Source organism: Triturus cristatus, chromosome 4_2 (genome assembly GCF_964204655.1).
Source record: "Triturus cristatus chromosome 4_2, aTriCri1.1, whole genome shotgun sequence".
Lineage (NCBI taxonomy): Eukaryota > Metazoa > Chordata > Amphibia > Caudata > Salamandridae > Triturus > Triturus cristatus.
This window is the reverse complement of record NC_140586.1, coordinates 16,045,772-16,063,160: the sequence shown is the minus strand read 5'-3', so window position 1 is coordinate 16,063,160 and position 17,389 is coordinate 16,045,772. Positions and strand designations below refer to the sequence as shown.

General features: G+C 45.1%; 1 protein-coding gene across 6 annotated transcripts in view; it reads right to left on the bottom strand.

The window, feature by feature from the left end:
- The window catches only part of VDR (vitamin D receptor), a 799,659-nt gene that overhangs the window by 79,435 nt on the left and 702,835 nt on the right, over positions 1-17,389 (bottom strand). For 4 of the 6 annotated variants that reach the window (XM_085600241.1, XM_085600238.1, XM_085600240.1 and 1 more), the window contains one exon: positions 14,419-14,535. The exons of the other annotated variants lie outside the window; for them this stretch is intronic. In XM_085600241.1, the coding sequence (XP_085456367.1) occupies positions 14,419-14,535 (117 nt within the window). The remainder of the gene's footprint in view (positions 1-14,418; positions 14,536-17,389) is intronic. 6 annotated transcript variants of the gene reach the window in all.

The window sequence follows — 17,389 nt, the reverse complement described above, 5'->3', positions numbered from 1 at the left end:
GCTCCCGCCTAAACTCCCGGCGGTGTCTACACCCGGCAGTTCCCACTCACCTCTCTTGGCCCCTCCGGGTCGGGCCGTGCTTGTCACAGATCCGGGGGGGGGGGGGGGGGAGCTTCCCCAGCACACACCGCTCATCTGGTCTCCCGGGCCTCTGCTGTCCTCCGCTAATCTGTCCTCTCCGCGTGGCCCCGTCCTGGCGGTGTGTCACAATCAGGGCCGGATCTGCTAATGCCGCTTCTGATGCCTCCACCAGCTGCTATTGAGGCATCTGGATGGATGGCGACGCTGCTCCACTGTGCCACTCCCTATCGTTGGCAGTCACACCGACTTGCGTCTTTGCGTCACAGGGCCCGGTGCAGCTTTACTCATGGCCGCTCCCTGCAGCACTTTGCCCGCCCACAGCTCGGCAATGGAGGGTCCCGAACCTCAATCAAGAATTCCCAGCTAGTCAGTGCTGCTTCCAGAGTGCCCCATGTGAGAAGTTGGCCTGGTATATGCTGTCCACTAATTATAGCGGGCACCTTGCACCATTCCAAACAACCCCTTATTGATGATAGGTTAAAGACCTGTAGGAGAGTAGGATCTGCTTCACATGGGTACCCCCACTTTTTGCTGGTGTTTCACTGTTTTTCTACCTTAGTCTGGTTGTGGGCCTGCTAATCAGGACTCCAGCCTAGCTGCTTCCTCTCTAAAATGGTTTCCATGTACATTAGGTACATTTCTAATTGGATTCTGGAGTGCCTTATAAGCCCCTAGTAAATGGTATACTATGTACCTAGGGCATAGGTACTTCAGAGGCATACCAGGGGCTGAAGCATGTATTATGCCACCCCTGGGAAGCACTCCAAAATGACACCACAGATTACACTATTTGTAATTTAGCGCTGTTCCATCACCTGAGCAACTATAGCATTCTTCCTTGATCAGAAAGTGACCACCGTCCCCAAGTCGTCACCCTAAATATACAGCCAGAGTACCATAAACCTGCTTCAAGGACATGCCCAGGAATTTATACAGAAAACCTAAAACGGTTAAGATGGAATGACGACATCAGCCCAAATATCATGGAAGCATGTTTGGTATTTATAACAGAAAGCACTGACGCAGCGGTCTTCTCCACTGGCACGTGGTCGTCCTTCTGTTCCCAATTGACAAGCCGTTTTCCATCTAGACAACATGCTCACAAGGCTCCCACTGACGCTCCAAAGTTGCTTTGGATAGATCTGAACGCACCTCATACGAGAAATCCGCACCTTTTAATGACTTCGCCTTAAGAGCCAGGTTCAGGATCTTCTCCTTCAGTGAATATGTGAGGAAGTTTATGAGGATTTTCCTTGGTTTCATTCTCCCGGGATTCAATCGAAATGGATCCCTATGGATCCTCTGGATATCGTTTCCAAGGAACTCCAGTGACTCTTCGAGATTGAGAGAGTCTTTAAGCATAGCCACGATATACGCCTTTAGGTCACTCCCCTCCTTCCCCTCCGGAATCTTTAAGAGGCGTAAGTTATTCCGTCGTGAATTATTTTCGAGTGACTCCACTCTCTCCCTCAGGGCCTCTCCGTCTCTACGTAAAGCCTGAATTTTATTCTCTGCAACCCCTAGATTAGCCTTAAGAAGCTCAACAGAGCCCTCCAGATTATCAGTCCTCGCATTCAAAAAATCCACTTTCTTTTCTAGGGCATCACATGCAGCTCTTATCTCAGCCTGGTTCTCTGAGGAGACCGCAAACCCTTGCTTAATGTCGTTTTTCAATGAGATAAAGAGGGCCTCTATTGATTGAACCCCCACTCCTGCTGCTCCTCCCTTCTCAGAGTCGGTCAGAGTTACAACCTGGATTACATCCTGGTTGTGTGCTGCTTCCAAAGAAACAAAAGTGGGTGCAATATCAACCGGGGTAGAAATCATATTATTAGGAGCGGCAGGTGCTATCATAGGGGATATAGCCTGAGTCATTGTAGAGTCTATAATATTGTTGGCTTCTAAGGCATTGAAAGTGGCAGAAGAAACAGGGGTAGACATGGTAGGCAGAATGGCGGTATCAGATGTACTGGATTCCCCCCTATTAGAGTTAGCAGGTGTATCGGAATTCTCCGTCCTGGATGGTGAAAAGGGCAGAGCTCTTAGCTCCCCCCCCAAGGTGGAAGTACAGCACAGCTCGAGAGGAGCCTCTTGGCTTGTAATATTTAATATCTGGGGCTGAACCCTGAAAAAGGAGCGGAAAGAAGGGGTAACTTTAACAGTAGTGGATTTAGAAGGGGCCTTAGCAGAGCTCTTCTTACTTGACTCTTTTGCTCTCCTCCCCTTCGCTGAAGTGTTGTGAGGATTCTGAGATATCTGCTCCACCTGAGACAAAGCAGTTTGCTTCCCCTTTTTCTTGCCCGGATCTGGTATAGCGAGGGAGATCTTCTGACCCCCTACCTCCTCTTCCAAGTCCCAGGAAACCCAATCCAGCGAACTTCTCCTGGGTTTTCACCTTACTCTTTTCCTTCCTTTTGCCCCCTGCACTGCATAAACTTTGCTGTGTCTTTTTCAGGGTAATTTCGGCCTGACCGGCTTTCTTCACCCAAGTAGAAAAAGACAGACTAGATCTCTCTAATGAGGAATGAAGAAGTTTCTTACCGGCCACAGAATCACGCCCCTGGTCTTCGTTATTGTCTTCGCTATTGTCCACTTTGGATGTAACAGAGACAGCAACCTTACCGTCTTTAGATTCCTTGGCGTCACTCTGCAGGAGGTAAGCTCCAATCCCCCTTGTGCTGACGCTGCCTGAGTTCTCCCGGAGGTGACCGCGAGCCGCCGCTCTGCGACCGCGTCGCAGCTCCAGGGCGGCTCTGTCCCAGCGCGGCAAAAACAGAGGGCAGGGGAGACCGGGATTCATCCAGAAAGCCTCTCGGCGTAAGTAAAAGGCCTCTATTCCTCAAAAATCTTCATTCACCCAGACAATGGCAGGATGTGTATTCTCGCTGAGTAGGTTAGGGAGGAACGCAAAGCAGAGACGTGCGCTCAGCTAGCGGACGCCATGTTTCCCCCGTCACCTGAGACAGTGCCCTTAGAGGTAGGTTGTTACAGTTGGAGAGAGCAAAATCTCCGATTTTGAATTTGGGGAAAGTGCTGGTAAATTGCTTGCGTGGAAAATAAGATCTGATCAGGTCCGAACCATATTAAGCAGATAGTGGTGGATGGAGAAAGTCTACCTCGTTTGTCTAATCTAGACATCGGGCGGCTTTTCGAGAATTTTTTCAGAAGGTATACACCAACAACACCATTGAGGACCCTGCGAGAAGACGTAATTGGTTGGATAAAACTAAACTACCAAGTCTCTCGAGGGAACAGCATGATCTTTTGGATAGTGAAATTACTGAAGACGAAATCAGACTGGCAAGAAGGCAAGGCGACAGGGCCTGACGGCCTTCCAGCTGAGTTATATCGCAGTCTTAAAGAACCTATAATTCCTGTGCTATCTCGACTTTTTAACAGCATATTGGTCGATGGAGATGACCCTACGGGGTCTTGGAGTGAAGCGACAGTCGTTCTAATATTAAAACCAGGAAAATCTATTACTGACTGTGGTTCTTATCGCCCCATATCACTCCTCAATTTTGATTATAAAATCTTTACCGCCATCCTCTCAAAAAGGTTAGTGGGCGTAGTGGACAAGATTATCCATCAAGATCAGAAGGGCTTTATCCAAGGGAGACAATTAACAGATCTTACTTATGATCTAATAGGTGCTATCGACATCGCATCTTCTTTTTCGCTTCCCTTGGCAGTTTTAACATTAGACGCAACAAAGGCCTTTGATCGGGTCTATTGGCCATACCTCTTGGAAGTGATGAGAAAGTTTAACTTGGGAGCCGGCTTCTGCCGGGCAATCGAACTATTGTATAAAGCTCCGAGTGCTAGATTACTTGTTAATGGGGCTCTGACAGATCCTTTTACCATCACCAGAGGAACGCGACAGGGCTGCCCCATTTCCCCTCTCCTGTTTAATTTATATATAGAACCCTTTGCACAGGTCTTAAGAGAAGATCATAATATCATCCCTTTTAAACTAGGAGAGTGGGAAAGGAGAGTGGCACTGTATGCAGATTATATATTTATTTTTACAGCAGATCTTGACAGTGCCTTTAACTCGATCATCACACGTGCAGCAGAGTTTGGCTTGATCTCGGGTTACGAGATTAACCCAAGTAAAACTGAGATCATGGTTTGGAACATGGAAACTACGTATCATCATATCGTCCCTAACATGAGATACCTAAGAATTAGAATAACTTCGGAAGTGGAAAAGATCCCAGAATATAACCTTAATTTTTTTTTTAGAGAATGTCAAATTCAGTTGAACTCATGGGTGCATCTTCCTTTATCAATTTTGGGTAGGATTAACCGGGTCAAAATGTCTATTCTCCCCAGGATTTTGTTTCTCTTCGGTGCTATCCCACTGGCCTTTGATATGAAACAACTGGCAAAATGTCAAGGAGAATTAAATTCATTCATCTGGAAGCATAAGGTTACAAGGATAGCATGGAAGAAGCTCAGGCGGAAAAGGGAGAAGGGGGGCCTGGCTATGCCCGACCTCCAATATTACGAATGGGCATTTCAGTTGTCTCATTCTCGTATGCTGTTGAAGACACCCACTAGCACTACAGAGGGACACCTGTTCCGGGCCATGCTGAGGGGCTCAGATGTGTCAGAAGATGGCTTTTTGTTTAAATTCGGAGACCATAAATTCTTTAAAAAAATTAAATTAAAAATCCTCCGGTCATTAGCTAGTAGCTGGATAGCAATAAGAAGGAGAATAGGGCTGGGCTACTTTTCAAGAAAGGCCCCAATATGGGATTCCCCCGGCACTCCTGCATGCCTCCGTGATAGCTTGAGTATGCCTTTAAGAGATGCAGGGTTCCTGACGTGGGGAGACCTACTGGACGGTGCTGCCCTCCCTCCTTGGGATGTGCTCTATTGGATGGTTGGGCCCGGACTCTCAAAATTTAAGTAGATCCAACTGAGTAGCTGGGCACAATCACAGGCTAAGAGCACCAGGCCTTTAGGAAGGGAGAGTAATCTAGAGGAGCAACTGGTCTCAAAGCCTAGAGTAAGAAGGGAGGTCTCTTTCTGGTATTGGGCAATAGTAGAGGAAGTAGATGGCGAGTTTAAACTAGCAGATGATCTATGGGGGCAGCAGATGAGCATGCAATGTGACCCGATTTGGAGGGATTCATTTAATATACTCTTCAGAATTGTTAAACATGCTTGGCTTAGACGTAATCACATTTTTACAGCCCATAGAGCTTACCTTTCTCCTCTCAGGCTATCAAAATACCAGCCCGATAAAGCATGCAATAAATGTGGCCTCCTCGCGGCATCGGACATACATATGTTTAAAGACTGCCCTCTGTTACAGAAATTCTGGGGTGAAGTTTTTTCATCAATGGAATCCATTCTTAGGGTTCCTCTGACCATCAGTTTACCCCTAATTATTTTTGGCTTGGTCGACACCATTAGGGGGCCTGCAAGATCTTTACTTTTCAATGCGATTCTTATCGCTAGAAGACAAATATGCAAATACTGGGTTGAGGCCTCACCACCGACTCACTCAGAATGGTTGACATCGTTGTATGAAGTGTCTTAAGTGGATATGGCTAGATCCTGTAACAAGAAAAATTTGGCTTTTTGGGATTTACTGAGGTCATGGAGATAGGAGTCCGGGGTGTGTTTTTTTTTTTTTTCTTTTTTCCCCCGGGTCCTATGATTATGCCTGTATTTCTCCTCGGACTAATAACAAAAGGGCCTCCCAGAACTATGGTCCGGCAGGATACGAAATATCCTTGATGGAGCAAAAATCTTGTACCCACGATCCTCCCTCGGGTAATCAGAATGTCTTCGGCTGAGGTGCTGCAAACAAAACAGCTGGTTCAACGGGACATCCTATGTGGGGTAAGGCAAATGAGGAAAAAAAAAAAAAAAAAAACCATGCTCACAAGGCTCATTTCAGCCGCCAGTTTTAAATTTCCAGTCAAACAAGGGCATTGAAGAAATCTAGAGACAAAACTCTGCGGATTCTCAAGACGTCCCCAGGAAACAACGAGTTCTTGAATGGGTATAAAGCCAACCAAAAATTACTCAGGGAGGCAATACGAACCGATAAACGGCGCCACCTAGCCCAATTTTGGTGCAAACTTTTATGGGAGAGCAAAAGCTGCAACTCTAAAAGATTCTGGGCCCTAATTAACCGCCAAAATTCTAGCTCCTCTAGACCTGGGTCAGCAAATATTGCAGAAGCTGTTTGGTCTGCCTATCTGACTGACCATTTTAGGGCCGCACAACCCACAATCGATCAGGAGTAGCTCCATGGCCTGCTTGGACCCACGAAGTGAAGACCTACAAGTCACCCAAGAAATGGTCACCAAAGTACTACTAAAAGCAAGATCTGATGGCGCTCCGGGTCCAAATGGCCTACCACAGTCCTTGTTTAAAACAAACATTGACCTATGGTCGAGATACCTAACCAATCTTTTCAACTGTGCACTGACAAGTTCAACCATACCGGATTCATGGCGAGGGGCAATACTCCATCCGATCTACAAGTCTGGCTCCCATGCCTCTCCAAATAACTACAGACTAATAGCTCTGTTAGATATTGAAGCCAAGTTTTTTGCAGGAACACTATTGGAGGAACTGAGACATTGGGTAGAGCAGAACAATTTGATTCCAATGACCCAAACTGGCTTCACTGCTAAATCCGGTACTATGACCAATTTACTGTCGCTGTCTATTATTGTCGACAAAGCTTTAGTCACATCCAGGATGGTTTTTTGTTGTTTTATAGATTTTAAAGCTGCATTTGATCGGGTACCAAGGGCTGCTCTATGGGAGAAGCTAAAAAAATGGGGGATTCCAGACAACCTTCTGGATGCGATCATCCAACTTCATTCGGGCACGTGGGTACAGGTGAAGTTGGGGACTGGCACACATCTCTCTCGGAAAATCAAGACAACTAGAGGGGTCAAACAGGGATGTGTGCTGTCCCCCCTTCTTTTCAATTTCTTCCTAGCTGATCTGCCATCCTCCCTCGAAGAAACAAACAGCCATTCGCCTAAGATGGGAGGTGTACCGATAAGCAATCTTTTATATGCCGATGACCTGGTCCTCTTCAGTTTGACACGGGTAGGGCTGCAAAGGCTACTAAACAAATTAGAAATCTACACCACCATGAATGGGTTAGAGGTTAATCTAAAGAAAACCCAAGTGGTCACTTTTGGTAGAAAACTTTACCGTGGAGGAGGTTGGCTGTTTAACAACTCTAGTCTCACAATAGGAAACACTTACAAATATCTTGGGGTCAATTTTGACTCCAGGGGCAACTTCAACAAACATCGTAAGGTCATTTCAGTAAAAGCCATGAACCTACAGGTGAATTTTTGCAAGCTCTCAGGAAATTTGGCTGGCCCAAGCTTGTTCCCATTACTGGAAGTTATGAGAGCAAAAATAGGGCCTACACTGACTTATGGTGTTGAGATTTTTAGGGGGAAATTAAACTCCTCTTTTAACCAACATGTGATGAAACACTACAAAAAAATCCTCCACTTGCCCAAATCAGCCTCTGCTGCACAGATCAGACTCGAATTGGGTCTATTAAACTATGAAATTTCAACCACGGGAATGTATTTAAACCTGTGCCACAAATTGAGACAAGCAAACACAGGCTCATTGGAGTCCTTAAATCCACGCGGCTCTTACAGTCGTCTTTTTAAGGATTCGATCCAAGAAATGTCTGCAGGTGCACTATGGGACCTCAACCCCAGTAAATCAGTATTTAAAACTAGCATTAAGAAATGCACTCGAATGAGGTCCCTGATCATTGATAAAGCCCAATTTGCCAAACGCAGACATGCTTGGGCCACAATGACATCGTATGGTCGGTTATCCCCCGCATCCTACCTATCTTGCACTTACTCCTTGCATCTAAAAACCAGCTTTATGGCTGCCAGACTGGGCGATTGGCAATTTCTAAAAGATCTGCCCGTCTGGCGCCGTTTGTCAGAGGATGTAATGTGCAGAGGGTGCGGTATGTCTCCTGAAACCCTGGAGCATATAGTATGTCTTTGTCCATCTTTTATGTCACAACGTAGACGCAAATTGAAAATTGAGTGGAATAGGCTGGGAATCCGATCGTTTAGACAAGCAATTATTGCAGCTTTAACGCCAGAAAACACAGGTCTAAATATTGCTTTTACAACTTTTTTACGATATGCTTACCGCACTCTTAAGCAGTAATGGTTTGGTATGTTTTTATGCTTTCTTTAAGGGCTATTTCATTTCATCGTGTAATTTTTCAAATGCTGCTAACACTACTTTTATCTGACTGACGCTTGCACAATCGGTTGTCATTTTATGAAATATTGGATTGCATTTACGGTTGTTGTCAAACACTTGAAACCAAATGTATTTTAAACGTTATGCTTGTCATTGCATTTTGCACACTAATTCCTTTTATCATTGATATATCAGTGAAGCTTTTATTGCAATTTGAAGTTTTTAAAAATGTGTATTGCTGTCGTAATTTTGAGGTGTTCTTTTAAGGATATGTTTATATCAAATAAAGTATACTACTACTACTACTACTAAATGACACCACAGGTCTGCTACTGCAGCCTGGGTAAGGTGGTGCATGCACCCCTTACTGTGGTATAGGCTACCTATATCACTACCATTGCACACACATATAAAATCTATAAGTCACTCCTATGGCAGGCCTTAACAATGAAGGCAGAGTGATTGGTTTTTATGTGAGAGGGTGCCCCTGCATGAGCAGAGCCCCTCTGTAGCGTTCGGAGTACCTCCTCTGAAGCTGTTTGTGGTGCAGCCTGACCATAAGTGCATTAAAACCTTGCGGTAAACGCTAACTTTGGAATGGCTGCACGGAAATATGTCGTGTTTGGTGTCAAACGCTTTGGATACACCCCCCCCCCCCCCCCCCTTGCAGTTCTGGCAGCAGGGGTAGCATTCCACTCTTTTAGAGGGAGAGACATGTTCACACTGTTCTACCCGGTAAAAACTTTCTAAAGCCCTGGCTTCCTGCTGCTGACCGAAACTCCAGCAGGGGAGGCCTGGACAATAGATTTCCTGTCCCAGGGAGGTGTAATCACCTCCCCAGACAGGCAGATGTGTATTGGGGCTGGGCGGGAGCACTCTCTAGTGCTTTGAAGTCCTGCACTGGGGGCACACTTGGTGTACCTGTGCATAGTCCAGTTCAAACCGGTTGCAGGGGCTACCTGCCCCTGCTCTGGCGCGAAACTGGAGAAAGGAAATGGGTGTAACCACCCCTCTTTCCAAACCCTCCCATAGGTGGGTCCTTAGAGTATGTCCAACCCCCAAACATTGTATAAGTATGGGAACCCAGTCCATGAGACTTTAGATTACCCTGGACGAAACTCTGCAACATATATCCTGGACCTTTGACTATCTATTTCGACTAGAAGATGGAAGAAATCTCCCTTGGGGTCAAGGAGTGACTCCCCTGCTTGGCAAGGACCAAAGAAGCAACTGTCCGGTCTGCAATTCTGAAGCTCCTGCCGGACGTCGAGGTCTCTGTATCCCCAGAGGTGGATTTCCAGACTTCCCCAAGGCTACCCCGAGTCCAAAGCTAAGCTGAGGCCTGTGGCTATCGTGGGTGACGTGGAACCGTGACCCCTGGACACCGTGATCTTTTGCTGATCCATCATCTTCCTGGTCCTCCTTGAAGTTGTGCATTGGGCTCCGAGTAGCCCCAGCCTTGAGCACCTCCTGCACCGAAGATCTCTGGCCTCCACTCCACGAGTGACCCGTGGGCCTGTTTCAAGTGCGACCGCTCAAGGCTCCTTCGTGATCGCTAGCCCATTGGTTAGTGGGTCCCCAAGAAGGCGACTCCTCTTCTGATGGGGCTTTCCTGGTTGCTCCAGATGTGCCCCGACTTACCCTCGCTGGGTGAGTCCCCCAGACCGTGCTGGTCTGCACCGACGACCTTGCTCTGTTTCCAAGTGACTTGCCGTTGCCAAGGCTTGTTGGGTCCAATCTGGTCACCGACACCACAGCACTCGACAGACTTCGTGGGACAGCTCGAATCCAGCTCCTGGTCATCGTCGACGCCTCCTGGACCTCGTGGCTGAAGAGTCAAGACACCCGTCAACTCACCTGAAGCACCCGACATCTGTGGGCATTGGTCTATCGTGCCCTTGGTCACTGGTAAGTGACCTAGACTCTGTCCCCTCTGCTTTCAGGTTCCTTCAATCCTAGATCCAGGCTTGGATCTCTCCGGACACTTCTCCTCTTCACGGCAGCAGCACTTCTTGAGCAGCTTCCATTAAAAACAGCGATGCGACCCGACACCAAAAGACACTTATGCACCCGGCTTCCCTGGGTGAGGTAACTCGAGTACTCTGGTGCTCCCGTGGGTGTTGGCCCTAGCCACCTCTAAGTCCAAAAGGGTTTGCTCATAGTCATCCTCTGAGTGTCCTTAAACTCTTAATTTCCAACTGCGACTTTCCCCATATAAGTTAACGGCGATTCGCGGCTGTGTTCTCACACTGCACGCGTCCTCCGTGGGTCCCCTGTGTCACTGCCTTGGGTGGTTCCTTGTGATCCAAGCACTTCTACGGGCTCTAGGCCTTGTGTCTAGGTCACTTGTGGTTCTTATACTGTTACTGTTACTTTCTATAGGAAAACCTTGAAGGATCTAGACAAATGACACCTTGCTGAATTCAGAATTTTGTCTACTTTTTAGAAATGTACATCTGTCCAGGACCCACCATTAGTTTCACACCCATTTCTACCACTAACTGGAAGGAGGTTGACAGCATAAAAAAATAAAATAAAAAAATCAGAAAAATAGGCTATGTCCCAGTTAAATACCAAAAGGGTGTAGAAAAATGTGGTTTTCTGACATAAATCTGCCTGTTCCTGAAAGCTGGGAGGACAGTGATTTTAGCAACGCAAACCCTTTGTTGATACCATTAGCAGGGAAAAAACAGACACTTTCTTCTGCAGCAGTTTTTCAATTTTTACGAAAACCACCCAAATTTAGCTGTATTGTTATCTAATTTCTCAGTCCCCACCAAGGGAATCCACAAACCTAGGGTATCTTTAGAATCCCCAGGATATTGGGAAAAATGATGCAAATTTGGCATGGATATCTTATGGGAGCCTAAGCGCAAACTACCCCACAGGTGTGTGTGTGTGGGTGGGGGGGGGGAGGGGGGTAGCTAAGGGGTTAAATGAGTAATGCATCAGGGTGTCCAATTTTACATAGACTTCACGAGGGTAATTATGCCCAGGTCAGATGGGGAACAAATGTGGAATTAACTGACAGAATATCCATACAGCGTGGGGTGCGCCAGGGGTGCGTGCTCGCTCCTACACTATTTTCCCTGTTTATTAACAATGTGGACTGTAGGAATGACTCTCCTGTCATGAATGGCACGCAAGTCCCAATCCTGCTCTTTGCAGTCGATTCTTTAGTTATTGCCACAACCCCAATGGGCTTACAAATGTTGGTGGATATGTTTTTAAATTTCTGTGAGAACAGGAGTCTGGAACTTAACGTTGCCAAAACCAAATTCATGGCGTTTGGAAAAGCTGAGGGGAAATCACGAGGGGTCAGGATTGCACTTGAACCACTGAGCATGTGAAGCTTTTTGACTACCTGGGGATAAGACTAAGCGACACACTTGGCTGGGAGCGACAACTGGAAAATAGCTATTTTACCCTTTGTCACAGGTCAAAATCAATACTGAGATACTACAGGCAGTTTTATAGCCGATCGATGACTCCAGCACTAGAAGTGTATCGAGCAAAAGCCAGGAGCGGATCTCTGTATGGAGCAGAGATATGGGGGTACATTAACACAAACTGACGATATCAGAAAACATCTTTGCTTGATTCCCTTATTTCAGTATCACTACCCCTCTGATCCCATTATGTTTTGACCTAGGGACAAAAAGAATTGGTGGCATGGTCTCATTGAAACCCTTAACATACTGGCTACGCTTGTGGACAACTCCACAGCATTCTGATTACTGTAATTCCCTGAAGGAGGTTCTGATGATTAGTGGCACCAAAAGTCTACCCTGGTTTAAACATGTTGCAAGTTGGTATAAATCACTTGGTATGTCAGAATTATGGGATAACCCAGACAGGGCAACTATAGACCACCTATTAAGACTCAAGACTAGCTATTGGGTGGCTGTAGGAGTGCGCTACGTCACCAGATCAGCAAGTGGTCAGTTAACATCACAGTTTTTAAGCACCAAGTCATGCCCTAGTTTGAACCTTTTCTGGACCAAATTACACCACCTCTTGCCCAAAGTCGTTATGCTAGATTTAGGTACTGCAACCTCTTATTATAGTTCCCTAGCAATCAGGCTGTTGGACTATCATTAGAACTATGCCCTGCCCGAGACAGAAGAACATATACTCTTTTTCTGTATAGATATCAAACAAACCGCAGGGGGGGGGATATGACCGATCTGCTTAAACATTGGAGTAAAGCAACATCAGGCTACCTATAGAATTCTGACAACAGATACTACAGGACCAATAGTTTTTGCAGTCAGTCGTTTTTTATTCTCCTTATGGATCAATCGACAGAAGTTTTTATCCTAGACTGTGCTGACTGCTATTATCAGAATTCATTTTTGTGAATATGAAATGTTGGTTATCAGGACAAATGAACTGGGCATTGTATACAAGATTTTTACTCCAAAGCCTCCCAAGTGGTGTGCATCCTAATTGCATGGCAGTCAACAGGATGGCTGCTTGTTTTAATGGTTGTAACGTTTTATCTCTGTTTTCTTTACCATACATTTTAGATGTAGCCCATGAATTTTATCTTGTTTTAAGTGTTTTTAACTATAGAATCTTGAATTTATTTGCATAATTTGATGGTTTTTAAGTAAACAACCGAATAAAGTTATTCAATGAGAAATGAGAATGAGTAATGCATTAGGGTGTCCAATTTTACATACTGTGCATAATTATATAGTATGTTTAGGTATTATACATGTCACAATCTATTTGAATTTCCATTTTCAAGACTATTTTCTTTTATTTATATTTTGTTTTTTTAACATAACAGTGGAACAAAATACATCTAAAAGAAAATGAGTCATATGTGACTGGTGTACAACAGGCTATCACTACTGTTCTCAGAAAAGAGTGACATTTTATAATACAGCCTTATAGCCCGCCGTAGCGGGCTATACCGGCTATTAAAGGCCCGCGGCAGCGTTAAAGGCCCGAGCCGAAGGCGAGGGACTTTAACAAAAGCAGCGGGACTTTAATAGCGGTATAGCCCTGCTACGAAGGGCTATAAGGCTATTAGAACATTCTGCCACTAGAGGGCAGAATGTTCTAATAAATTAAACAAAGGCTTCTCGAAGCTCGAGGGGATTTAAATCCCCTCGAGCTTCGAGTGGCTTTTGTAAAACATTGGAATGTTGCTCTGCGGGCCTTTACCGGCCCGTAGAAGCATGGAGCACTCCATTGTCTACAATGGAGTGCTCCACATTTCAATGTTCTAATTTGCATTATAAACACTTCTATTCCATTTAAATAATACTGGTTAATATATTGAAATGCAAAATTACATCCTACACATGCATGGGAGGCGGCCATGTAGAATTGTTTTTAAGGTTAAGGAAAATCATCACCAGATTGACTTCCAGTGCACAAATGCAAGCATGATGGTACTCTTGTAAAGGTTTTTCCAAAACTTGAAAGAAAATAAGAAAATACATACAGTGGTCGATGTGCATTCGAGGGTCATGATTTAAAAAAAATTTAAGATGGATGTCTGACAATCGTGGCAGGTGACGCGAGAAGACAGGGTGGCACACAGACTTGACGGGGCTCACATTTATAAACAGCAGAGTGGAAAGGAGTAGGATGAGTTGAAAAACAAAGCAAGGGAGATAACACAGTCCCTTGAGCAAAGTAAAGTCTTAAGTTACAGTGGAATAATACATTCATAATTTTTTTTTTAAAAGAATTCATCCAATCAAAACACCACGAGCCTGAAATGCTCTTTGGGTGGCAATACATAAAAATATGGAATAAAGCTACTGAATAGGGACAAGGGAAGGGAGACAAGTAAGTAATTGAATCTTGAGCAAATGGTGGACAGAGAGCCCACTACAATGAGTACAATAGGTCTGACTGCCAATATACCGCTGTAGCAGTCTGTAGATGAGACCTTCAACTACACAAACAGGTCGTCTATCTAGAGAACTTTTTAAATACACAGTTACATTATTTGCAATCTCCTCTAGGAAAGACTAATATTCATTTACTCTTCATTTCGATGCACTAGCATTGCTCACTTGTTAGGTAGCCATATACATAGCAGTGTGTGAAAGCAGGTAACTGGGGCACACTGGTACTCACCCGACGACACAATGCAAATTGCCATTAAAAGTACATGTTCTTCCTCATGTAGAGCCAATTTCTTGAGGCCAATCTGGAATTTTACAAGCGGTTCCAGCAGCTCTAGGTTGTGGCCAGCTAGTAAGGAAAGGCGACAATTATTTCAAAAAGGTAGTTTTGACTATCAATTACAAAGTATCTCTCTCCCTATATATTCACTGAAAAAACAAAGGTTAAATTATGGTAAAAATGTCAGTAAAAACATACCGTTTTAATTTAACATAACCACTGAAATTCACCATTTGTAGTGGAAAAGTAAATAGTTTAAAGTAAGATATAATTACAATTCCAAGCTTTAGTTTTTCAGTGAATTTCCATGTTTTTAAAAAAAAAATGTGAAGTAAGATGTCCATTGCCATGTGTGGGGTGGAGTTGGGTGCAGGGCCTAGCCTGTGTCTAGGCTCTGCATTCAATCTCCCAACCACCCATTGTGCACAGCCTTCAGCTATGCACCAATTGGGAGCATGGCCTGGCAGCACCCAACTCCTGCGGGTGTGCATGTCTGACTATTTCATGTAACAATATAAAGGGTGTCATTTTAAGTAAGGCAGACCTACTGATTTTGTCAAATGCGTTGGACACCAAATTATAAAAAAGAAACAGCCCTATTGGCTTTATCAAGGGGTCAACATATATATAGCAGAACTATTGCTTTTGTCAATTATAATCAATTGAATATTTAATAAATTCACAGATTGCAATGTTAAATAAAAGTGGATTTCATTTATTTTTTTGGTAAAGTTTTATTAAAAGGAAATGTCAAAATGTCTGAGTCTTCTGACAACATTTTTCAGGCCACAAAGTGTAGCCATTGAACCCACAACAAGGTCCTTGCATTCCAGCTGAAGAACATATAGCTTCAGCTCAGAGGGATTTAAAACATATTAGAACATTGGAATGTTGAGCACTCCACTGTAGACAATGGAGTGCTCCAGGCTTCAACATTCTTATGTTTGTTCACAGCTGCTGTTGGGGATTTCAACCCCTGGGGCTCCGTGAGGCCTTTGTTTTACAAATTATAACGTTCTGCCCTCTAGGGGTGGAATGTTCTAATAGCCTTAGAGCCCTCCGTAGCGGACTCTACCTCGCAGAATGCTGGAGCAGGCCTTTAATGGGCGGTAAAGCCCGCTACAAAGGGCTGTAAGGCTATTTTGTAAGTTCTCCTGGGGTCATGGATTCAGTTACCCAGGAGACTTACTGTGTTTTTTTTTTATGTTGCTGAGGGATACTGCACTACCCGAAGCACTCCACAACATTAACAAAATGGTTGGTGGAGCCTCTGCCCCTTCGAGGGGCACCAACAAGAAGAAAATATATAATTTTAAAAAGCACTAGGGCTTTATGGGGTGCTCACTGCACAAGCAGTAAATTATAAATGAGCGGCTCCTGCCAGTTATTTATTATTCTTTTTCTTTTTTTATGGGTGCCCCAGTGCCTACCTGGGGCTCCCACAACATACCAAATGTAGACGGGAGCCCCAAGACTGCTGCAGACTTTTCAGTCAACAAGAATACTGGGTGCTGGCAGGCGCCAGCATTTACTATTTTTTTCTACAGTGGATGCCCTGGTACAGCCGGGATTTGAACGGGAGCCCCAGGGCCACCACAGCGCCTCTCAGCTTCCCACCCAGCACCCATAGTGTGTGCTAGTAGGAGCCGGCCTCTGAAGTTTTTGTGGGTGGCCAACAGAGTCTCCGTAGCCCCTACTGGCTTCGCTGGTGGAAGTCAGACAGTTTTACTTCGAAGTAGGTGCCCCGGTGCCCACCGGGGCACTTCCATATCTTTAATTAGTTGGGGCCCGAGAGGGGAGCCTTAGGGGCACCACAGACTGTGCCAGCTTCCCTGACGTGAGGCGGAAACATTTTTTCAGAGGGGTGCCCTGGAGCATCCACATGTCCATATATTCTGGAGGCTACAGGGGAAGCCCCATATTGTATCTCTGCTCTTGCACTGAGAGAACATTTGTCCCTGCTCGTGATTATGGTAAGAGGAAAAAAAGAAAAATGTTTACTCTCACCCAGTGGGAGCCATATTTGAGCCACGGGGCATTATCCCCAAGGCCACTGTATGGCTGTGGGAGGCCACTGCATATCTCACCTAAAAACCGATATGGCCCTAAGGGTAGGATTCTCTGGAGCCGCAATTCAGCTTGCGAAAGGGGGGGGGGGGGGGGGTTAAAAAAACCCTCATTACTAAAAGGGTTTGGCACCAGGGGATGGGATCTCTGTGTCTCAGAAGGGGAGATGCTCACAAAACAAAAACATTTTGGCCCCAGGGGATGGGGTCCCCAGGCCCTATGTCTCTCTCCTATATAAATATGCTTTACCAACACCCCAGGGCCCTAGCTCACCCTAGATGGCTTTAAATAACTGACAGGGTATTCTTCCCAAAGATGCAGTAAAAAAAAAATCTTTAAAAATAATTTGCCCCGGGGGGTGGGGGGGATGGTACTACCTCTGCAGACCTCCCCCTTAGAAAGGCCTAGGGGCCAGGGTATCCTTACCCTGCCTCCCTGTGTTTTTCTATTTAAATTTTTTAATGACAGGTGATTGAGTCCCCAGGTCCTAAAGTGGCTGCTGCCACATCCTTGTTGATGTGGTGGCAGCCAATAAGATCTTATCTTGAGATCTCTCAGCTATGTAGACTCTCCATTCCATTAAATATACAATTTTAATTTAACGTTAATTTCTCAAAAACTACAGAATGTATTAACACCAAATGACAAAAAACCCACTATTTGGACTAAAATCTAGCTTTCTGCCAAATTTGGTGTAATTAGGTTTAGCAGTTTTTGCAACCAAGACCACGGACGTGGTTGAAACGTGTCTTTTTGCCTGGTAAATAAAATACCTGTAAATTGATCAGCGGGCTCGCAGAGTTTTTTTCTTCGCTTTCAGAACATACATACATACATACATACATACATATATATA